Source organism: Ambystoma mexicanum, chromosome 3p, assembly GCF_040938575.1.
Source record: "Ambystoma mexicanum isolate Mex_15411 chromosome 3p, UKY_AmexF1_1, whole genome shotgun sequence".
Lineage (NCBI taxonomy): Eukaryota > Metazoa > Chordata > Amphibia > Caudata > Ambystomatidae > Ambystoma > Ambystoma mexicanum.
The window spans coordinates 221,183,413-221,208,500 of NC_090925.1; the positions used below are offsets into that span (position 1 = coordinate 221,183,413).

Consider the following 25,088-nt stretch of genomic DNA (forward strand, 5'->3'; position numbering starts at 1 on the left):
GCTTACTTATTTATTTCTTATTTGAATTTGTAAAGCGTGCTACAGCTGTTGCAAAAATATGTTTTAGTTACAGAATTTTAGGCTTAGCTCGTGGTTACAACGAGCGGAGGCCTAGCTTGGTACAGAACAGTCATGCATATACTGGAAGATTGTTACGGGACATTTTCAAATGATGCAGTTAAACAAACAATGACGTTTTGAGAGCTTTCCTAAGTGCTGTGTATGAGTCAATATTTCTTACGTGTGGCGGGAGGGAGTTCCAGTTGGATGCTGCAATGATCGGAGAGCTGGCTCCTCCTGCCCTCACTCTGAGGGTCTTGGGGATGGTGATCCTATTTAAGTAGGCCGCTCTCGTAGGTCTATCTGAGGAGGGTTTGGTTGTCTCAACAGGATCATGGTACTAATGGTTACACAAAGCCTGGTCCACAGCTTAACCCCAGAGCCCTGACCCCTTGCCAGCCTTCCTATTCCCCCATCTTCATTAGCCCCAGAGCCCTGACCCCTTGCCAGCCTTCCTATTCCTCACATCTTCATTAACCCCAGAGCCCTGACCCCTTGCCAGCCTTCCTATTCCTCCCATCTTCATTAACCCCAGAGCCCCGACCCCTTGCCAGCCTTCCTATTCCTCCCACCTTCATTAACCCCAGAGCCCTGACCCCTTGCCAGCCTTCCTATTCCTCCCACCTTCATTAACCCCAGAGCCCTGACCCCTTGCCAGCCTTCCTATTCTCCCCATTAGCCCCAGAGCCCTGACCCCTTGCCAGCCTTCCTATTCTTCCCACCTTCATTAACCCCAGAGCCCTGACCCCTTGCCAGCCTTCCTATTCCTCCCACCTTCATTAACCCCAGAGCCCTGACCCCTTGCCAGCCTTCCTATTCCTCCCACCTTCATTAACCCCAGAGCCCTGACCCCTTGCCAGCCTTCCTATTCTCCCCATTAACCCCAGAGCCCTGACCCCTTGCCAGCCTTCCTATTCCTCACATCTTCATTAGCCCCAGAGCCCTGACCCCTTGCCAGCCTTCCTATTCTCCCCATTAACCCCAGAGCCCTGACCCCTTGCCAGCCTTCCTATTCCTCCCACCTTCATTAACCCCAGAACCCTGACCCCTTTCCAGCCTTCCTATTCTCCCCATTAACCCCAGAGCCCTGACCCCTTGCCAGCCTTCCTATTCCTCACATCTTCATTAGCCCCAGAGCCCTGACCCCTTGCCAGCCTTCCTATTCTTCCCACCTTCATTACCCCAGAGCCCTGACCCCTTGCCAGCCTTCCTATTCTTCCCACCTTCATTACCCCAGAGCCCTGACCCCTTGCCAGCCTTCCTATTCTCCCCATTAACCCCGGAACCCTGACCCCTTGCCAGCCTTCCTATTCCTCACATCTTCATTAGCCCCAGAGCCCTGACCCCTTGCCAGCCTTCCTATTCTTCCCACCTTCATTACCCCAGAGCCCTGACCCCTTGGCAGCCTTCCTATTCTCCCCATTAACCCCAGAGCCCTGACCCCTTGCCAGCCTTCCTATTCCTCACATCTTCATTAGCCCCAGAGCCCTGACCCCTTGCCAGCCTTCCTATTCTCCCCATTAACCCCAGAGCCCTGACCCCTTGCCAGCCTTCCTATTCTTCCCACCTTCATTACCCCTGAGCCCTGACCCCTTGCCAGCCATCCTATTCTTCCCACCTTCATTACCCCTGAGCCCTGACCCCTTACCAGCCTTCCTATTCTCCCCATTAACCCCAGAGCCCTGACCCCTTGCCAGCCTTCCTATTCCTCACATCTTCATTAAGCCCAGAGCCCCGACCCCTTGCCAGCCTTCCTATTCTCCCCATTAACCCCAGAGCCCTGACCCCTTGCCAGCCTTCCTATTCTTCCAATCTTCATTAACCCCAGAGCCCTGACCCCTTGCCAGCCTGCCTATTCCTCACATCTTCATTAGCCCCAAACCCTGACCCCTTGCCAGCCTTCCTATTCTCCCCATTAACCCCAGAGCCCTGACCCCTTGCCAGCCTTCCTATTCCTCACATCTTCATTAACCCCAGAGCCCCGACCCCTTGCCAGCCTGCCTATTCCTCACATCTTCATTAGCCCCAAACCCTGACCCCTTGCCAGCCTTCCTATTCTCCCCATTAACCCCAGAGCCCTGACCCCTTGCCAGCCTTCCTATTCTCCCCATTAACCCCAGAGCCCTGACCCCTTGCCAGCCTTCCTATTCCTCACATCTTCATTAACCCCAGAGCCCCGACCCCTTGCCAGCCTTCCTATTCCTCGCATCTTCATTAAGCCCAGAGCCCCGACCCCTTGCCAGCCTTCCTATTCCTCCCATGTTCACTTTTCTTCCCTTCTTTGTATGTTTTATTTCTTTTTTCTGCGTTCTTCCCTTCTCCCTCTTTCTCTGTCGCCATTCCTCTAATAGTTCCTCCCTTCCTACTCGTCTCCTCTTTTATCCCCCCTTGCTCTGAGACTGGAAGAAGGTCAAGGAAGGGAGCAGGGTAAGAGATGAAGGGACTGGCAGAGACTTTAGGCCACGTGCTACGTCTGTCTCCTGCGGCTCCTCTGCAACCTCTAACCCAGCGGTGGGAAGATTGCAACCCTTTAAATTACGCATGCGAGTCAGGGGGGCGGGGTGAGCTGGGCAAGGCCGTACAGCAGGTGGCACACATGTCTCATAATGGGTGTATTTCCCTCCTTTTTCCCCAGAGGCTCCTCACCTGAGCTGCATCGGGGCTGGCACGCGAGGCAGGTGTGGTATGAGTTCCATATGTCCATGTAGGAGTCTGGTCCGCAGGGGATGCAGCGCGTGCCCTGGGTTCGGGAGCATTTGGAATGGGCGTACTGTCCTGGCAAGGAAGAGAAGGTTGTAGAAACAGGTGAGCGTCGGCTTACTCAAGACCATCTTTGTCACCCTCATCTCTCCATGCCACACTCATCTGCCAGCACGTCTGCTCCATTATCTCCCCCTCTCTATATCACGCCAAAGTATACACTTGTGTACGAGCGCCATATAAATAAAGTATCATTTCATTTCATTTCAAGTCTCTCTCTCCATGTTTCTCCCACCCTTTGTGCCACCCCCTATAATCCTTCCTCTATATCCTGTCCTTCTCGGTCACCTCTTCCTTCTGCCTAGTTTCTACCACTCTTCTTTCCTCTAATACCGCTTTCTGTACCGTGCCACCAAAAGCCTAACAAATGTGGTGACTGCTCCCCAATATTCCAACGCTATTCTCCCCATTTCCCTCCAACCATTTCACTGCAATTTACCTCATGACAATTCACTGTGGTCAAAAAGTGGTAAAATGGGCGAGTGCAGAGGATACAATAGTGCCGTTTGGGGGTTAGGGGAAGCGGATGCTGGGGGCAAGGACAAGATAGCACAGCGAGTTGAAGGTTGCCCCTGATATCTGTGCGCATCCCGCTGTGGCAGTGCCAGGTGAACTCAGCCTTTCATCCTTCCGAGGCTGATGAATTGAGTACCACTCTGTGGGATAATGATGTCATCTGTTATTTCGGCACTCTGAGACCCATGGGTGTGTAGCGCTATATATGAAACAGACATTATTTTTAAGAGTATGAGGCTGGCGCTACATAACACAAAAAGAAACCACCCAGAGTAAATGCAGTGAGATGGTCCTGCGAGGATGGATCCGCCCTTCTCCTTCCCTTGGTGCCTAGTCTTTGCTGAAGCAGTCTCGCCGTATGGAGCCCTTCCTCCCTCTCCCTGAATCTGAGCACACTGCTGTCATCCTGCGTCATCAACAAAGGGAAAATGGACTCTGCGGACTTCCACACTGACCACAGACCGCGATAGACATGTCTGTCTTATCATCGTCTGTGCAGAGGAAGAGTTGATGTGGTCTGCTTGGTTCTGCTATGATTTGCTGGGGATTAGTGTGGCACCACCCTTGCTCACTAGCAACATAGCGCTGTATAGTGAGGCTGGGCACAAGGCTACATCAGTGGAAGAAGCTGGAGGTGGCTCATTGGATGAGGCCGCCCATGGTCAGTGTTCTATCAGCTGTATGAATGGCAGGGTCTTCAACTTTTTCTGGTGTACAGAAGTAAAGGGATTAGTCTGATTTGGGTGGGCATGATGTTCCACAGTTCGCGTCCATGCCTGTTTTTTCATTTTATCACTGCGATGGCTTGGCCCCCTGTGCTGTGTTGGCTCGGGTGATGGTGAGTTTCTCTGCCATCATGGACAGGTAAGGCTATGCAGGCGTTGGTCGTCATGGCCAGGTAAGCGATGCAGGAGTTGGTGGTCATGGCCAGGTAAGTAATGCACTTGTTGATCATCATGGCCAGGTAAGCGATGCAGGAGTTGTTCGTCATGGCCATGTAAGCGATGCAGGCGTTGGTCGTCATGACAAGGTAGGATTCAGGAGTTTGTGGTCATGACCAGGTAAGCGATGCACTCGTTGATCATCATGGCCAGGTACGCAATGCAGGAGTTGGTGGTCATGGACAGGTACACAATGCTGGAGTTAGTCGTCATGGCCAGATAAGCTATGCAGGAGTTGGTCGTCATGACCAGGTAAGCAATGCACTTGTTGATCTTCATGGCCAGGTATGCGATTCAGGAGTTTGTCATCATGGCCAGGTAAGCAATGCAGGTGCTGATCGCCATGACCAGGTAAGTGATGCAGGAGTTGGTCGTCATGACGTTGTAAGCGATGCAGGAGTTGGTCGTCATGATCTTCTAACTCATGTAGGCTGCCTTGAAGGTGATTGAAGCTTGAAGAGGAGGCCAGTGCAACTCCAAGAGGTTTGACGTCACATGGTGACATTTCTTCTTTTCAGTGATGAGGTGGCCTGCATCTTGTTGAACGGCTTTCTCAGGACAGTGCTGGTCCCATCCAGGTGAAAGAGTGTCAAGGCTTTGGCAACGGTTCTGAAAGATGTCATTGGGAGGAAGCGTTTGACTTTGTAAAGCAGGGGGGATGGCACCAGGCAGTGTGGGCTAGTTGTACCGTGCAGGTGGCTAAGCCTAGCCTTAGTAGATTTCAAGTCTATTTTTTCTAGGTTTCAATAGACTTCCATCTGCTTGCTCTGTTGAGCTGAGCCCGTTACACACGGAAAAGGGTCTTAGAACTTTTACTTCAGGTTAAACAGGGAAAGGACGTTAATTCATATTAATATGATTCCTTTGGAGACACGTACCACTCTACTGGCAGCTAGAAGCAGGATTCAAGGTCAGGTGCTCACTGAAGGAGCCTACCTCATGAATGGACATGTCTACTCCCTCCATCCCACATACAGGATTGAACAAGTCCTTCTTTGCAGGAGGAGTTGGGAATGTCTGCACTGAGGGGGAAACCCCCAATCTAGATAGGGGACACTCCCTGCTATGGGGGAGGTTAGGGATCCTATCATGTATTCAGGAGAGACCATCAGAAAGCCATGGGGAATGTTCTTTGCCCAGAACATTCTGCTGGTCCCACTGGGACTGTTTCCCACTTGCGGAATAACTGCACTGCTCTTCGGCCTGCCAAGATGTTTGTTGTATTATGCTGTTAAAGGTGCAGGCTCACGCTCTTTGGAAACCAAATTCTCATGTCGGAAAACTACACTTGGGCAGCACTTTGCGGAATAAAGATTTAACCCCAGCCAGTTTCGATAGTGGAGCCTAGGAAAATGCAGGGAGGTCGTTTCCTCTCAGTTCAATGCAGTTCAAAATTGTATTCAGAATAATATTCCATTAACACATTCAATAAAACAACCCTCCCAGGGAATTTTTGCAGCCATCAGTGACAGGCTGCAGTTGGATTGCTTGGCTGCAGACCAGATGTGGTTTCGCTTTGGCTTACATTGGTGGCACTGAAAGGGCCAACTACAGGTTGTCAACATATTGTTACAAAGAGGAATCGACTGTGCAATGTATTGCACAGTACACCCATAATAGATTGTGTGTCCAAAAGCAGCTTGCCAAATCCATGTCTTTCAGCAGCACAAATACTCTACTGGCAATGAATCACTGTGTTGCACTGTAATGAGTAAGGCCTGTAGTCTGTCTTCTCTGTCTATGTTGCCAGGCAAATGGGAGCCAACAGCTGCCTTCTTTTTTTAAAAATGTCAAGTTAGTACAATCAGCAACAATATAAGATCATGCAAGTAAACAATGGGATATCAAAAATAAAACAGAGCAACAATTGTAAAGCATTATCTATATACACGGGGGTGGGGGGGAGAGGAGAGGATGGGAAAAGGGAATAAACGAGAGAAAGAAGAGAGAGGAAAAGAAAAGACGAAGTAGAAAGATGAGAAAGAAAAGAAGAAGGAAACAAAATTCTAGGTAAACCTTTATGCATGCCTCCTGCTTTCTAAGACTGTGGCCTGGAGTGTTTTCTCTGGCAGCCCATTTCCTCACAGGGTGTGGGTGTGTAGGTGGAAAGGTCCGAAAAGACTAATATGGGAGATGGTGTAAGCAATGGTGGAGAGAGCAGGAAACAGGGAGAGAGAGATAGACAGTGAGAAACAGAGAGAGAGACAGACAAGAGAGAGAGAGTGCAAGACTCTTCCTCTTGCAAACAGGACTGGAGCAGCTTTCTTCCTTTCTGGGTTGGATTCAGGGAGCCAGCTGCAACACTGCACATGGTAGGACTAAAGAGAGACCCTCATTACCACAAACAGGAAGAACTGGGGATTATGTCTGATTCCCTTGGCAGAGTGTTTGCCCGTGTGTGTCAAGACATACCACTAGAAACCAGGCAGGAGAAGATTATCTCCTCTCTGTGGAAAGTGCCACACTCAGTATGGAGGGGTGTGTCTTAATGTTTCATCAAGATGTGTTACCTGGAGGACACTGTAGGCAGCATCGCCCTTCAAACTGGTACTCGTGTGCTGCGCCATTACACCCGCCGGGTGCATGAGTGTGGAGAGGCGGAACCTGGGGGAGAAGAGCAGAAAATATGAGCGCATGTTAACAACTTTCGATCAGTGTTAAGGTATGCCGGCCGCGTAACTTCAGGGAGTCACTGCCCAACTTTGTGCAGTAGTCTCTCAAGAGGTCTGAACCATCTAAATGTCTCCTCAAGTCTGAGGCATCCTCCCTCGCTTGTCAGAGGATGTGAGATTCTATTCTGCACTTGACTGATGGCAACACAGGTCTGTGGTCTAATGACCATCTCTTCCTTCAGCTTGTTATTGCCTCAAATTTGGGCTTAAATGGCCCCTGAAAATGTAGATTAGCGTGGATTGTGATAAAAGTTAAACCAAAAACAAGCACGCTTTCCAACTCCCCTTCTTTGGCCTCAGTTGAGCTAGCGGCAGTTATCTATGGAATGTAGCGGTGAGATGGCTGCCCAACACTGGCACACAGGATCCTAGCAGAAGAGTAGGGCTTTTTAGCACATTTCCCCAGAGAACCATACATAAGTCTGACCAAAGCACAGAATGTGCAGATTTGGATGGGCGGGTCAAGATCATGTCTAAAACCTATTGTGAATGGAAAAGCCACTCTTACTGACACGTGACAAATGCCTCCCAACAACATGTTCCTTAAAAAAGATATCTTTTTGGGAGATGATACTCCTCAAATTCCATTCCCTTCACTAAATCCTGAGTACACTTCAAAATGCAAACAGAATGGTATTGAGTTGAAGAGTCTGCCCTGCTCTGATACAAACTAAAGAACAAATAGACAAGCACCAACATCAAACATCCCCCTGCCACTTCCAACAAAAATTACTTATAGGGCCAGCATGTATAGAGGAGTGAACATTACTTTTCAATCCAAAAGAAATTAATCAAAAAAATAATTATTGCAAAAAAACGCATAATGTACAAAAACAAAACTATTGACAAAGAAGAATTTTAGAATTGATAAATGAGAAACACATTTTTATATAAGAAATGATCCACTGAACTGCATTCCTGATCTGATGGGTTACATCCTTACTTCCAGACACCACCTCTTATCTAAAATACTACAGCTAACTTTTGTTAATTCTGAGAAATGCCTCTTAAGAGCTCGCTGAATTGTAATCTGATTAGACATTTCTGTCTTCCAATAAGACATTGGGTGTGATGAACAACGCATTAATATTTTTTATCAGTTTTAAAATATTTAAAGCAAGTATTTTGAAGTAGTGGTGTAGTGTGAGGTAAGGTTATGTGTGTAGTGTGATGGACTTTGTTAGTCCTAGTGACATATGTTATTAGGAATAAGCATTTGTACAGTAATATTCGCATTCCCAACATTTGTAGACGACTTTTTTAGTGTTGGACACAATATTTGTAGCTTAGTGTTGGTATTCCCAAAGTGCGTAGACTGAACATTTTGTTTCCATTGGGCACCGTATTTATACCTTAACTCTGGCATTCCCAATGTTTGTGGACTTTTTTTGTTGCCATTGGAGTGAGTGTTTCTACTTTAACGTTAGCATTCCCAGTGGTTGTAGAATTCACCTTTTTAATTGTAGTACTCTTCATTCTTTTTTAATAATATGGCGTTAATCCCCTGTTCCAGTGGCTGGAACAGGGATTAAGGCTATTAGCACTCCAGGTTACCGAATCGGTAACCCAGGGTGCTGAAAAAGGGATTTTCCTTCATACAATGGGACGTGCACAGCATCCCGTTGCATACTTGCCAACATTCTGTGACCAAAAAGATGTAGGAGTTTTGAAGTTTCAAAAATGAATAATTCCCATAACAATGACATCACGGGAAAATACGTAACATACATTGTTGGCACCATTGAAGTATTGGAAAATACACAACCCATCAAACAGCACAATATGGAAAGATGTTCAAATGTTAAAAATGTATAATTCTGAATGGTAACTAAACACCAAATTCAATTACCTAACTTCACAGAAGGTAATTACACAGAGCTGGTGGGCAACGTTTGCCACTGCTCTGTAGCAGCAGCCGGGGCAATACATATGTATTGCAAGTTGAACACTGAATGACATGGTTACTGATACCTCCCTTAGTCTGATAAGCAGATGTTGTGTGAAGGTGTTACACTCTGCTACTTGCCTTCGCTGGTGGTTCACCTAAGGGTTGGTCCGGCCAGAGTGCAGGACAGTCACGTAGCTGTCAGGTCAGTGGATTGGTCTGAGCCCAATCAAAGTAATCACCTACCAGTCCACTGTACAGACAGACTAATTAATGTATTGCATGCTTTTTCCTGGAGCTTGCCTTATAGTCACATAAATTACTTGCCACTATAAAAAGCAGTAGGACCTTGTCACTGAAATCTGTAGGCGGTAGGACTGCTTAAAAAGCAGTAGCCTACTGCCTAAATCTGTAGGGTTTGCAAGTATGCCGTTGTACGAAGGAAAATCCTTTTCTAAGATGGCCACTATGGAAAGGGAAGTGGGGCTCCGTATGGAGCCCCTGTTCTCTTTCCGTGGCGGCCTGTGGGAACAAGGGGAAGGAGCGGATGTGGCAGTGGTGGTTGCCGCAGCCGAAATAAGGCACGGACGGTCGGGGGAAGATGGTATCAGGGGGACCCAGCCATCAGGTGGCATGGAACCCGGGCTTAAAGCCCGCTTTCCTAGCTATCTGAATTGCTGGCTGCCTCCGCAAGGGTGCTTACATTTAGTTTTCTCACTGATTTCCTGTTTTAAATGTTTTCGTTAGTGTGTGTTTGGCTGTGCTTTTTCTGTGCATGTTGTCTGTGTCTATTGTACTCAGTAACATTGATGTTGATTGTGAATGCAAATGGTCCATGCGTGTTGTTTGTGCCTATTGAGATCCATGCGAGTGCACACATTTATTCTGCATGTATTCTTGTTGATGTTGGTGTGTGTTAGTATGTACATGGCTTATCTCAAACATTAGTTTCATGTTACTCTGGACCTATGGCATAGGTCTGCAAGACATATTTGTTTTATTTTAAAAAGTAACTATCTCAAGTGTGGGTGATCGGATTTTCAAAATGTTTGTAGTGTGCACCAGTTAAATGTAAAGGCTAGGTACGTAAAGAAAAACTCAAAAATCGAGGCAAACAATTTCGAGAGATGAACCCCCAAGAGGGGTAATTTGGCTCTATGGAAAAGCAAATGCAGAAAAACATAACATTATTTTTTTACATGAAAACGTCCATGTACATTCACCGAATTTGATACAAGTGTTTGGATGTGGTCAGATCAGTTTCTTGCCAACGTCATTGACCTTTTATGGGCCAGATCATAAGTTAAAGAGGAACACGTTTGACGATTTTCTTACGTAAAGTGTCAGGAAATCTCGTTTACATGATGCTACGATGGTTGGATAATACAACTCCTCTCATTGCCTTGATGCTGGTGAACCTTCTCCTCTGTGTGGAATCCTGAGTAGTATAAATGTGTGTAGTCAATTAGGGGAATACTCCCTTCCGTACTCCACCCCTTCTTGGCATAGCGCTCCTTTGGTTTCCAGCTACGATTGCACTTAATCAATATCCTTCAAACTGTAATTGTTAGTTATCAGCTTCAATGACTATCTCGCCAACACAACTCACCACCGTTGTTGCCCCAATGTACCTCTGATGCGCGTCTGATGCAGCCTTCTGAGATGCTGTCTATCAAAGATGTCTCCTTTTGATTCAACTCAGGCCGTTTCACCTCGTTGATTTGTCCAAAACACACACAAATGCACTCAGAACATGAGGGTGTGATGTAAAAAGCCCTTTCAAGCACGAAGCACTCGGTCACCTGTCAAAGCCTTGTCTTTGGTGTACAGGAGGTTGAGCTCTCACCTTGTGTATCCTCAACCAACAAGAATAAGGGTTTAAACCACTCACTAATGTCATTTCGCTCAATGTACTGTAGACACTTATGCGATGTTTTTACTCTGCTTCTATACTGCACCAAATCACCACCAAAGTAGCTTCAGAGCACCTGATCCTTGTCCGTGGTGCATTGTACCCCTGTCCAGCGCGTGCTCCACACCTTAGTCTGCCGGGGGAATAGTGAGCAAAACTGAAGAACGCAAGAAGAGAGAATGGGGAGCTAAGAAGGATATTTGGGAACATTGAGCAAAGGGAAGTGCTTTGTGTAAGGACTGATGTGAGTTACTCCATCTTATATGGATTGTCTCTGGAGATAGTTAGAGATTAGATATATGTGTTCAAACAGCATAAGTAATTTAGTTCCAAGGCAGTTTTGGAGAGATATGAATAAAATAGCGATTAGGGTTGAGTGTCTCAAGTGTATGTGGCGCTTCCAATTGTTGTCCCATAAATGAACAAGGGAAAGCACACCTCGGACTTAAAGACTCCCAACCTTCGATGAGAGTTTTTCTTTTGATTTATTCATACACTGATTTTTTTCTTCTTAATTTACCAGACCTGCTCATATAAAGACACGTCAAACCATATTTCACGGGTTCTATGTCATCTCATCGACGACCATTTTTTCGACGGGTGTTTTTCTGAAAATATTGGTGCTAAAAAAAACTCACATTTATTTATTTTTAGATTTGAAGGGGTCCCTCCCCCCTTAAGCCAACTTCCCCCACCTATTTTTCACTATTCCCACCTCCTCAAAAAAAAATGGATGTGTTTTTTTGGCAATTTCTTTTGGGAAAAACACTTGTTGAGAAAACTACTGTCGATGATTGGACGTCGTACCATTTCAGAATGTTTTATTGACATATACATGTTTACTTACTGTAAGAAACCTGAGTGTATCCTCACTCCTAAACCCCATGGATTCCCTTCTCAGGTGGCCAGGGCAAGGCCATTGCTCTTGGATCCTGACCCTGGTGGTGGAGAAGCGAGGAAGGATCAGCTGGGTGAAGAGTGCTTGGGTATGGATAGTGGTGTAAACTGAGGCGAGACATGATATTCCCCTTTCCCTAGCGACGACAAGCTAACCTTTCCCTGACCTTTATGGGGCACTGTAAGCCAGTCCCTTCCATTTTCCCTCATGTAACACTAGACAGTACTCAGACGAGGAAGAGGCAACTAGGAGTGATGAAGACTATATCATTTCACCATTTTAATACTGGTGCGAAGAAGATGCCTGTAAAGAGTTGTGTAGGTCAGGCATGTCCCCTTAACCATGGTCAGGTAAGCTTAATTGAAGCACACCTGCAACCTGTTAAAGGGTCGGGTTGCAGGTGTATAAAATGAGAGAGAGAAACTACCACAGAGTGGAGCAGCCGGAAGGCCTGTGTGATCAGCAGGGAACTTTGTTGGAGGAGAGATGAGCCGTTGGAGGGAACTACTGTGGGTTGGTTCGCTGTGTGCAGCACGCCAAAGGCACTGGGGACCCCAGAGAATGGTGATCCCAGGAAGCGAGGCGTGAGAGCTGGGGCTCCATGAAGCAGACCGAAGGCAAGGAAGGGAGCCGTGTGGAGAAGCTGCCCCTTGCACTTTCATCAGAAGTGCTTGTTGCCCTGTGTCAATGAGCCCCACCTGTTTACGATGATGAGTTGAATGACTTGGGCAAGGGAACCCTGAGACTTGAGGAGCTACATTTGTTGTCTTGAGGATGAAGCCACAAAACCCTTTTGTGTTTGAACTGTGTTGCTTCAAACTTGGGAATTGAGCCTGAGAATTGTTTAAAAACTATAAAACCTTGAACTTAAGAAAGGTAACCTTGACACCTTTTCTGGATCTGGTTTACACTTGGGGAAGGGAGCTGAAAGAGAGGCGCAAGCTGGAAGAAGCTCAGAATGTTATTTTTTAAACACTGCTTCTTTGGTTGCTGACATCCCTACACATTGTATATATTTAGTTGTGAGGGCAAGCATAGGTTTTGGACACAGACAGATTTTTAAGTTGAGCTCAGACTTTTCTTAGTTCTGTTCAGGTAGGGAAATCCCACCTTAGCATAGGGCAAGTTAGGACTTCTACTATCCTGACATTTAAGTTAGTAAAGTTATTTTTGTTTGAACTTTTGAATCTGTTGTCTGTGTCTTTTTTTGGGAACAAAATGTATTCAGAGTTTTCAAAAAGCAAGTATAATTCAATAAATTCATAAAAACAGTAAATGTCAATCCCCCTTCCACCTTAAACAGTCCAGACAAATCCTCTAACCATTCATATCTGCAATATGAAGAACATATCAACCCTAACGCTATTCGAAAGGAGAGAGAAAGGAAAACAAAAAAAAGGGAAAACAACCCTCCAACCCACCTCTTTTGTCTAATTACCCCTCCCCCGACCATCCAGGAAATTATATACATTGGGCCTCATTACAACTCTGGCGGTAGCCGTGCCGTTAAAAATGGCACGGCTGCCGCCGGAGTTGCATTTTTTCCAGCACCCGCGAATGGGCAAGAACTGGGTCATGCCGAGCGCGGCGGACCCGGTAATTGCCCTTTTACGGCTGCCGAATCAAGGGCATCCCGTTCCCCATTCTGCGCCATAGGGCTGAATGGGAATGGGGACGTCGGATGCACCGGCACATTCAGAGTTGAGCCGGTGCATCCGACATGCTCTGCTCGCGGGTGCCGTTACACCGGACTGGCACGGTTGTAATGAGGCCAATTGTAATTTCAAATCATTTAAACACCTGTAATTACACAAACTTAAAACTACAATACTGTAATAGCAAGAATGAAAAATAGAGGTTGTCTGTGTCTTTCCTTCTGATGTCTTGACATTATACGGACGTTATGGGCTCCTCAACTCCTGCAACCTCCATTCCAGTGCATATGTTCAGTATAGTGTACAATTAACACCCGAACCACAGAATAAGCTACAGATCTTACCAAGTGTACAGGGTTGAAGCACCTGCTTCATGCACTGCGTGACCTACATGATCGTGCAAGAATGTAAGCGTTCAGGTGCCTGTCATTCCTATCATGTGTGTAGACCCATGGATAAGATGCATACCTGGGCAACTCCCTTTCAACTCGGGCCATGCAATAGCAGTGTAATTCTCCCTGCCAACGTTGACACCATTTCCATTTTGTTCTAGATCCCATATAGAATTACAGTAAACATTTTTTTTTACTCCAAATGTATTTTCAGACAGCTATTAATAATGAGCTCCATTCCTGTGAACATATATTACAAAAGCTGAACTGCTACGCTTGCCTTGCCAGGGTGTGAGCAGCTAAGGTGAAGCAGTTCTAGCTGCTGGAGCTCATGTTCTAAAGAGTGTGCTAAGAGACACAGTGTAAAGCCATATATTATTCCCAGCTTTATAAATGCTATATCATATCATATCTTATCAGTGTCACAGTGAAACTGAATTTTTAGCACTTTCCCTGAGAACCAGGGATGAATGGTGACCATGCACCTTTAATGCTGCCAGCGAAATCCCTTCCCCACAGAATGGAGCACACGCTCTGCTCCACTCCCCGCTCTTTCACCCCAGACTGAGGTCGCCCATCAAGGCTATTATAGGAGACCGTAAAGGGGCAATTGGAAGAGTTCTGAGCGCTTGCTGGATTCCCAGAATGGTTTACCCAGCGGCAAAAAGCTCCTTAAGCTTGGTGCACCTCTTGGGGCAGATGATTGTGGACATTGTGAAATACCAGAAAAGTGGAGCACACGCCAGGTGTAGTAGCTCACGAGTTACAGTGCACAAAGAATGAGTGTATGGTAGTCTTCAAAAAGAAGTCCTTAAAGGACCTAGAATGAAAAGGGGCCTACACGACATGCAACAGTCTGGAATGTAATTGTTTCATGAAGTATCCTGTTGGGTACACCTACAGCTTGCTTCATAGCTCGTAGTCACCTTGCTTGAGACTACAGGTGGCCCTATTCCGGAGTTTAACACATCATTCCATATTAGTGGGGCACCCCAATCAGTATTACAATGGCAAGGCAAAAGAGGAAGAAGAGAGAACAAAATGGAAAAACAAAAAGCACACAAGGTCCGATGGCTACTCGTTTACCCATTTGAGCATTCAAACCCCAACACAACCTATTGAGTGAACAGGAAGGTTACTGTTTACCCATAAGGCTGGCATGTGGAGTAAGCTCGTTTGGGTTGGCGGACTAATGCAACAAACTACATTTCTCCAACTAGTAGGGAAGTGCTTTACTGTTCTCGGTACCTCTCAGGTTCAAGTGTTCTCTGGATCTCTGCACCCCTCAGGTGTAGGTGCTAGCCAGGTCTCTGACATGTCGAATTCAAGTACTGTACTGCTCTCCACACCTCTCAGGATAAAGTTCCCTCCAGGTCTCTGCACTTCCAAGGTTAAAGTGCTCTACTGTTCTCGGTACCTCTCAGGTTCAAGTGTTCTCTGGCTCTCTGCGCACCCACAGGTGTCGATTTCAAGTACTGTACTGCTCTCCACACCTCTCAGGATAAAGTGCCCTCCAGGTCTCTGCACTTCTAAGGTTAAAGTGCTCTACTGTTCTCGGTACCTCTCAGGTTCAAGTGTTCTCTGGCTCTCTGCACAGCTCAGGTGTAGGTGCTAGCCAGGTCCCTGCACATGTTTAATTCAAGTACTGTACTGCTCTCCACACCTCTCAGGATAAAGTGCCCTCCAGGTCTCTGCACTTCTAATGTTAAAGTTCTCTACTGTTCTCGGTACCTCTCAGGTTCAAGTGTTCTCTGGCTCTCTGCGCACCCACAGGTGTCGATTTCAAGTACTGTACTGCTCTCCACACCTCTCAGGATAAAGTGCCCTCCAGGTCTCTGCACTTCTAAGGTTAAAGTGCTCTACTGTTCTCGGTACCTCTCAGGTTCAAGTGTTCTCTGGCTCTCTGCACAGCTCAGGTGTAGGTGCTAGCTAGGTCCCTGCACATGTTTAATTCAAGTACTGTACTGCTCTCCACACCTCTCAGGATAAAGTGCCCTCCAGGTCTCTGCACTTCTAAGGTTAAAGTGCTTTACTGTTCTCTGTACCTCTCAGGATAAAGGGCCCTCCAGGTCTCGGCACGTCTCAGGCTGTATACCTCTCTGGGTACTCTCAATCACTTATGGTCAATTGCTCTTTGGTTCTCTGCACCTCTTGTGTTAACGAGCTGATAGGGTTATCTGCACCATTCAGGTTCAAGTGCTTTCAGAGTTTTCAGCACCTTAGCATCCCCCAAGTCCACAGGCTCTAAGGATTTCCAGCACCTCTCAGGTTCAGGTGCTTTCAGAGGTTTCAGCACCTCTTACATTGAAGTAGTCTAAGGGTTCCCAGCACCTCTCAGGTTCAAGTGCGTTCAGAGTTTTCAGCACCTTAGCATCCCCTAAGTACACAGGCTCTCAGGATTCCCAACACTTCTCAGGATCAAGTGTTCTCCAGATTACCAGCATCTTTTAAGTTCCAGCCGCTAACACGCCTTCTTGAACCTTATTCCTTATGACCCAAGCAACGACTACTAGGTGTATGTGGCTCTGTGTATGTAGTACTGACCCTTCCTATTGTTCAATGCTGCTCTTTGGGGGTAGGGAAGAGCTGTTTCCACATTGGCCCCTCCCCGTTCCATCTGGTTGGACGCATTGCCTCAGGAAGTTATGCAGCCCGCCACCACCATTGCATTTCCTCTTTTCTGCTGCTCTGCTTCTTGAGTAGCCGTGCTTCGGGTGATTTCCTCCTGCCTGCCAATTTGCTCCGGGTAATACATTTCTGCCAAGAGCAAGGTCATGAGTGTTGTTTGCTGGTGGAACATTACAGAAGTCCTGCTACCTTTGGGAAAGCAGAATGTGGTAAAGGAAAATTTAAAGAAACAGTCAGTCACATGACCCTCAGGGAAACAGTAAGAGTGCTGCAGATAGCATTCTGACTTCCAGCCAGGATGCAGCAAAGTCCTGGGCGTTGTAGGCCCAAAGAGCTGTGTTTTTCTGGCAAGGCCCAAAGGACCAGATTCTGAGGTGCATGCAAAAATAGGAAAGTGTTCTTCATTGACAGAAGAACACTCTTCTTAAAAACACCATATTCCGTCAAAGCAAGATTTCGACAGCCTGGAATCAAAGCCTCGACTTTTGCATGCGCATGATTTACAGCTTGAAAAAGGAAACTAGTAATGATCAGGAATGCAGGGCAGGTACTGCAAGAGGATTCTCCTGGCAAAAGCACATGTTTGCTTGTGAGAAGGAGTTCAAATATGGCTTCTTTGAGGTGTTCTTAGCATCTACTGCACACTTTTTTCTTTACAATAAGGGCATTTCTCAGCCTTCGATACCACTTTTTTCGTTTTTACTGAAGTGCCAAGGTGACAGAATTTTTAGAAATGCTCGCAATCTTACTGGTGCACACGCTAACACTGCAAAGGTCAGATTCTATCAGCATTTATTGCTGCAGAGCATGACATCTTTCCTCCAATCTTTCCAGCTACCTCAGAATGGTGGTGCTGAAAACTGGAGGGAAGAATATCGCTTTTGTACAGTAATATTATCCCTATATCATAATCAGACCTTCTGAAGGGTCACAGGAAAGCAGGATATGGCCAACAAAAAACCCCCCATGAAAACAAAACCTCAGTCAGTCACATGACGCTCCGGGTAGCATTCGAAGTGGTGTAGATGGGTACCAGACGTCCGTGCCAAGATGCAGTCAGGGCTTTGTAGGGTCAGGGTGATTTGATTGGCGGGTAGGACTCTCCGATGCTGCACATGATCCTCTGAGAAAGCAGGATGTGGCCAAAACACCTTGCAAACGAACATCCCGTTAGTCACGTGAACCTCTGAGTGGCAATCACAGTGCTCCAAATGTCTTTCAAACTTACAGCCGGGATATAGGCAAGGACCTGGGTGCTGTAGACACTGGGAGCTTCATTTTGCAGGCAGTGCCTTCAGATGGTGCACAGAATCCTTTGGGAAAGCAGGCTGTGGACGAATAAACTTGTAAACAAATATCCAGTCATTCACATGATCTTCAGGGAGCTAATCAGAGTGCTCCAGATAGCTCCAGATAGCTTACAGATTTCCAGTCAGGATGCAGGCATGGTTCTGGGTTTTCTAGGCCTGGGAACCTCTTTATGCAGACAGGACCCTCAGGTGGTTCAGGAATCGATGGGAAAGGAGGATGTGGCCACGAAAAACACCTTGAAAATGAGCTTTGTCAGTCACATGCCCCTCTGGGTACCAATCACAGTGCTCCAGATGGCCTCTAGACTTCCAGCCAGGATGCAGGCGTTGTAGGCCCAGGGAGCTCAATTTTCCAGGAAGGACCATCAGATGTCCACAGGATCCTCTGGGAAAGCAGGATGTGGAGCAGGGAGAGGAGCAAGGAGGTGAAGGAAGAAGGGTCAGGAAGGGGGAAACATAGTTCTACCATATTGTTTTGGTTGGGTGATTGTTCGACATTCAGAGTTACTGTGGGGCCCCGTGGGATGCGATAGCAGCCAATAATGGTACCCAAACCTATCCTGCGGGTCTTAGCAGACTGGGTTTTGCTGTGCAAGAAAATCACAGTTTTCAAATCTAGCAAAAGCTCATTTGCTCCGAGATGTTCAGGAGTCCTACAAAACGAACAAAACATTGCTGTTTTGTGGGTTTTATTAGGCTGCGTGAGCAGAACATTAAAGAATAAGCATGCAACTTGTGTTGTAGAGAGCTGTTGATAGGGATCAGTCTTGATGCATTATATTTGAGTGCTTTGTGTCTCTATTCTCCATTTTGGAATATGTGTGTGTTTGTTATCTTCGCTTTGTCAACTTTCGGATTTACCCTTACTTTCTCTCACTCCTAAACATTTCCATATCTCTTCCAATGATCCCTTTTCACCCCAATTAGGAAAGCTATGTGACTATGTGCGCTAACCTCGAATTGTTAGTATGAGTTTAAAAAAGCAAAATAAAGTCCCTTTCTCTTTTGTATTCCTTTTTTAGATGTGACTGTGTATTTTCCCTCACTAGGCCATGTGTGACTAATTACATCTGTTTTTGAGTAATCTACTCAGTTAGTTCTGTGAATTTGCCATCTTGTTGGCACTGATGGCCTTGAGCTGAGGGTGTATTTTTTAAAGCAACTGTTTAGATGGTTGACATTTTGAAAAAACAAAAGAACACAAAAGAAAGCAGTTAAAGCCATTTGTAGAACATGGAAATGCACGGCAGCATATTATTGGTGTTGACACCTGTGTTGTGTGATTCCTGTAGTTGTGCTCTCATGACTAGCAGGGGATGGAGTCGACAAGCAGTGCTCATTTTGCATGTCTCATTTCATAAGGATAACAGAAACATGCTAGGGGGACTACCTAGGGTCCTGTACGAAGGTGGGGTTTGTGCATTACTATGGCTTTGAAATAGAATGAGCAGGGCTCAAAAACAAAACAGTAGTCGTACAGACGTGAAAGGAATCTATAACTCAACCCCACTGCAGTCAGTCATTAGAGCCGTGGAACAACAACAGCAACATTTCTCTCTGATTTCGCTTCCCTCTCAGCAGATGACGCCCTTTCCTCACTGCCCTCCTCTATAACCTCCAGTCTTGACTAACTCTATCCTCTCACTCCCTTCTCCCCTTCTCACAAACCTTCCCAACCCTAGCTCTCTTCACACCTTCTGTCCATGCGCCACCTCCTCCGACGTCTCGAACGACGCTGGATCAAATCCCCTTCTCTGACTAATCAATCCTCTTATTTCTCATATCACTCTCTCTACGACTCCTGCCTCTCATCTGCCAAACACTCCTACTACTCTAGCCTCCTCCACTCACAAGTGTCTCATCCTTGCCCTATCTTCCAGACCCTCTCTCGGCTTCTCTCCCCTCCCACTTCTGACCCTTCCACAAACCCTCCCCTCTCTCCCTCTGACTTCGCTAACTTCTTCTTATCCAAAATCCTCTCTCTTCGCCAGAACATCCTCTCCTTTTCTTCTTTCTTCCCCCTTCACCCTCCCCATCTTCCAGCTCTGCCAACTTGTCCACCTTTTCTCCTATCACCCCTGCATGTGTCTCCCACCTCCTGTCCAAAACTCACCCTACTGCTGCCCCCTCTGACGCTATACCCACCTCCCTCATCCCCAAAATGTACCCTCTCCTTATTGCCTACCTAACCACCTTCTTCAACATCTGTCTCTCCACCACCTTTCCTTCAGCTTTCAAACATGCTACCATAATCCCTATCCTGAAGAAACCTTCTGCTAACCCTCTTTTTGCCTCCAACATCCGGCCAATCTCCCTTCTCCCCTTTATTTCTAAGCTCCTCGAGCGCCTTGCCTACTCTCAACTTTCTGCTTTCGTCTCATCCCACTCCCTCCTCTCCACCTCTCAGTCTGGTTTCCGCCCTAAAAACTCCCTCACCTACTTCCTAAACTCTCTCCTCACTGCTCGCTACGCTAAGCAATCTTCAATTCTCATCCTCCTTTTGATACCGTAGATCACCCCTTACTTCTTAGCACTCTGTCCTCCTTCAGCTTCAAAGACTCTGTTCTTTCCTGGCTCACCTCTTACCTCTCCAATTGATCCTTCACTGTCTCCTGGGGCGGCCGCTCCTCCTCCAGCCTCCCCCTGAACTATGGTGTCCTTCAGGGTTCTGTTTTGGGACCCTTTCTTTTCTCTCTCTATACCTCCCTTCTCTCCCCAATCATCTCTTCTTTCGGCATTTCCCACCACTTCTACGCTGATGACACCCAACTCTTTCTTTCCTTCTCTTCCTTCACATCTGACCTCCACCTCACTCTTTCTTCCTGCCTCGCGGCCATAAAAGATTGGATGTCATCTCACTTTCTTTCCCTCAATACTGACAAGACTGAGGTGCTTTTCTTCCCTCCTAACACTCTCTCCCTTTCTCCCCCTCCCTTCATCCACTTTCCACCTTCCAACCTCCCCATTTCTTTCCATGCCCGCAATCTCGGCCTACACCTCGACTCCTCTCTCTCCTTCTCCAACCACATCTCTCTATCCTCTCGAGCCTGTCGCCACCACCTCTATAACATCCGCAAGATCCGCTCCTCTCTCACATTCTATGCTGCCAAACTCCTAATCTCCTCCCTTATTTTCTCCCGCCTCTTCTACTGCTCCTCCCTCCTCTTTGGACTCCCTGTCTCTCACCTAACTCCCCTAAAATCCATCTACCACTCCTCTATCCGTACTCTATGTCTCCTCAGCCCTCGAGACTCTATTTCTTCCTCTCTCTCTCAACTAGACTGGCTTCCCTTCCTCTCACAACTGAAATTTCAATTCCTCTGTCTTGTCTACAAATCTCTCCATGACCTGGCGCCCCCTTTCCTTTCCTCCCTCCTCTCATTTTACTCCACCTCCCGCTCTCGCCGCTCAGCAAACCTCTACCTCCTCACTGTACCCCCAGCCCAATATGCCTCCTCACGCTTCCGCTCCTTCCAACTCTTTGCCCCCCCATACACTGGAACTCCCTCCAGGGGCAATGAGGACACCAGATCACTCTGTAACTCCACTCTCCTCTGCTGCCCCAGAGATAGAGGTTGACCCTTTTCTGCCTGGCTCCCTCTCTCTCTCTCTGGCACGTTTAGTTGCTCCGTGAGGATGGCACAAAGTGGGCTCAGTTACAGCCACTCAAAATAATCTCCCAATTTCTAATAAAGTTTGCAATTTGCAACACGCACTTGGTCCGACCACTAAAAAATGATGCACTTAGTTAGAGCATTGGAATGTATTTTACTCCTGACTACCAAGAAATGAAAGATATTTTCTTGGCATCTAGTATGTGGTATGGGCATTAAATAGCAATACAATCAGTTACAGATACAGCATGTTATCTCTGCCAGCCTTCCACGAATTATAAGCCTATTTCTCTTCAAATTCAAATGACTAATATTTTGTCTGATCCTAAAAGATGGCCCAAACACTTAGTCACTGAATATAATCTCCCCCTGTCTACCAAGAAATTTAAAACTATTTCTTTGCATCCGGTATTTAGTAAGACATTAGCCACTAAACGACAAGCCACTCAGGGTGTTAGAACTGATATAATATTGTTTTGTCCTCATTGTATATGTTGGCCTATGCCCAGTTGCTTTGCTGAGAAATCCGTATTACAAGGTCGTGACCCAAGTGAATCGAACCTCCATTTTAGGTTAGAACCGCCATTTTAGTTTATTGTACAAAGTCACCCTGTAGTCTAAAATGGCCGCCTCGTGTACTCTTGTTCTTGCCTTAACCTCTTCAACCTCTGTAGGAGGGTTAATGTCCAACCTGCCTTCAGGCTACATGTTAGGGTCATGTAGACCTTGTCCTTTGTTGACCTCGGGATCAGGGGATTACTTGAATTAGCAATGTTAACCTACAAGTATATAAGAACAATAATGCAATCCAAATACGACATGCGAAACCTTTGTTTGATTTGTATTAAAGTAATATGTAAAGAGTGTAACGTTAAATTAGAGAATAATAATGTCTGTTAGTAAGTGTATTTAAAAGTAAACCGCATGCATGAGATATGTAAATTAGGAAATGAACCTGGCGCGACCGTAGCCCAGTGTATTATTAACTCGTAAAGAGGCTGGACATCATTATAACAAACTGTATAAATATCCTGATGTCCAGCTAGGAAACCCTGCTCACTGCTCACATTGAACCCTGCTGGTGGTCTCTGTGATGTATTGACAGCCAAATAGCTATTTGTGTACTTAGTTGAATACTGTTCAGTTTTGTAATAAAGATTCTGGGAATCTTTTCAAGCCCGTGTCGGTGTATTTTCCTTTGCTTGGTGTAACAGCCGTAATATTGTATTTTTCTGATTCCACAGATGGCGCCCGAATAGGGACCTCAAGATTGACTTCGTCTCGTTGAAGGTTGGCTCGGCTATCGGACCGAGATCATACGGTGCCAACAGAAACGGCCACTCTAGACGAGAAGCGAATTCCTCGACGAAACCGCACGATCCGATCCCTGAACGGTGAGCTGTAGCCCGAGACGACGTCTTGACGAGGGTCCATGTATCGAGGTGGGTAAATTTGCCGAAAATCACCAGACACGTGGGTCCTTAGCATTGTCCTTAGTAACCCGATCGGGCATCCCAGTCCTTTGGTCAGGTGAATCGTGTCCCGATTCTTAATCTAATCCTGACAATTTGAATTTGGAGCATTGTACTCGCGTGCACAATTATTTAACCAGGTAACACCAGAACTTTGACATGCCTGGGAAATTGTCTGCCTGCTTTAGGGCATTATTCCGCAGCAACAGACAATCTTTGGAAGATAGCTGTCCCGCACCACAGGAGGGGTCGCCGGCATGTACCATATACTGTAAGAAAGGCTTTGGTAGTATAGCATTTAATGACATTTGGCACAGACAGACCAGACATAATTCTAATCTACGGTGGCCAACCAATGGTAGTTTTGAAACCCCTCGTTTAGAATATTTAGAGTCTGTATTAGTAAAGAAAAAGGCTAGACCTGCAGCATTTGACGCATTGCACAGTTGGAAAAGAGAAGCTTTGCAGCAACAAAAGAGAAACATATGCGTAGACATATGACAAGTGTGGAAAAGGCACGGTTATATGACCAAAATAAACAATTGGAGTCAGTTAGGAACACGGACAGGGCGTTTCAATTAGGCATTCAGAAAATCTACCCTTCAAAAGATTTTCATACGTCAGATGAATTGATTAATAAACCTTTGCATGAACGAAGGCCCGATGCCTCCGCGCCACCTCCGTATGTCCCTCCTCCTGGTGCTTTGCCCCTTCCCGTTGTTGTCCCCCCCTATAGTTCCTCCGGTCCTCCCTGCTGTTCTTCCGGTTGTTCTTCCAGCCGTCACTCCTTTGCCTGCCCCCTTGCCTCCACTTGTTGATATTCAGAATGTGCCTACTCTTCCTCTTCCAAGTGATTCTGCATCGCTTGTAGTAGACCAGGGAGCGAGACCAAGGGTTGTGACTCGTAATACTGTGTCCCCAGACAGAAAGAGTGAATTGATTGCTTGGGCTAAACATTGTATGGAGAAGGGTGAACAAGCCGATGTTTTTTCCACACTTGAAAATTTAAAAAGTATTCCTGAGAAGAATGTTTTTATTGAAGGATTAGGGACCCATTTGAGTGTAATGTGGAATAGATTAAACGATGAAGATTTCCCACAGGGGTTATGGGATTTGAACGCCTTAGCGTTGTCCAAAGATACTGTGGAGAAGGTATATGAGCATGTTCAGAGGATTTTTGATTATAGGAAGGAGTTGGAAGGGTTACAGAATGAGGAAGCAGATGGTGGTAGTTTAGGTATTATGTACTTACAGAAACAGTTTTCTCCTCGCCGTGAATTAAAAGGTGAGGAAGCGCGAATTTGTATAAAGGATGCGATAAGATGGATTTCGGATATGTCGATAACTCCAGATTAAGTATATGACACATATAGTCAGTATACGTTAGAATTGCAAAAGAAAGTGATACAGGTGATGGTAGAGTACCTGCAGAGTGTGTAGAAAGAAAGATTTGCTGCCCCGCAGAATTGTTGAGTGTTTATAAGAGAGCTTTTTCGATTGATACTTCTTCGACTGCCCTAGCGCTTGATTTGGCTCTGTTGCTTAGTAAGCGTTCAGAGCTGCCTACTTCTCAGTTGCCTATGAGAGAGGTCCCTCCGACCTTTGTCTCGAAAGTTGAGATTGCGGCTGATGCTGCACGAGGTATAGTCGCCGGAGAAATTCCTGCACATTACGTTTCACAGTTTGTTCACGTCCCATTCTCGAGACAGGAAGTGAACACCATAAAGCAATCTATTCACGATATAAGAAAGAATCAGACCGGATACTATAAAGAAATAGAGTCGGTCTTACAGTCGTCGGTATTCACCTTAAGTGATACTGACCTATTATTTCTCGTACTCCTACCAGTTGATTTGTGGAAACAGATTAGGACTATAGATGACATACCTGGGTTGGGAGATACGTGGGATAACATGGTTAGGCTAGATAGAGAAAGACCAGCTGGCGAACGACCGCCTCAAGTTATATTAACCTTGTCTGATAGAATTATTGTAAAATTGAAAACTATGGTTCCTGAAAAAAGAATCATTTGGGACAAGCTTACGGCCTGTGTCCAAGGGAAGTCTGAGGGTGCTACCGATTTCTTCAATCGGTTTGAGCAGGTATTCTCAGATTTCAGTGGACAAGACTTAGGCACAGAGTCAGGGAAAAGGCTGTTTGTCGACAAATTTGTACGTGGATTGCTGCCTGACATCCAGATACGTCTTCTGAAAGCACTTGGCAGGCGAAATCTCAATCAGAAGAACTGCATTAGGCTCAGTACTATGAAAATCGTGTAAATACTGAAAAGGAAAAACTTGAAAAAAAAAAGGGTGACCTGAAAACAAAAGTTTTATTACAACAGATTGTTAGAAACCCTAGAGGGGGTAATCA

The 25,088-nt window shown here is 46.2% G+C and overlaps 1 protein-coding gene across 1 annotated transcript in view; it reads right to left on the reverse strand.

Annotated features, from left to right (window-relative positions):
- Positions 1 to 25,088, reverse strand: part of LOC138580287 (uncharacterized) — a 206,748-nt gene that overhangs the window by 132,495 nt on the left and 49,165 nt on the right. The window contains exons 2-3 of the mRNA XM_069650700.1: positions 6,788 to 6,881; positions 2,707 to 2,835 (exon numbers count right to left, since the gene is read on the reverse strand). Of these exons, the coding sequence (XP_069506801.1) occupies positions 2,707 to 2,835; positions 6,788 to 6,881 (223 nt within the window). The remainder of the gene's footprint in view (positions 1 to 2,706; positions 2,836 to 6,787; positions 6,882 to 25,088) is intronic.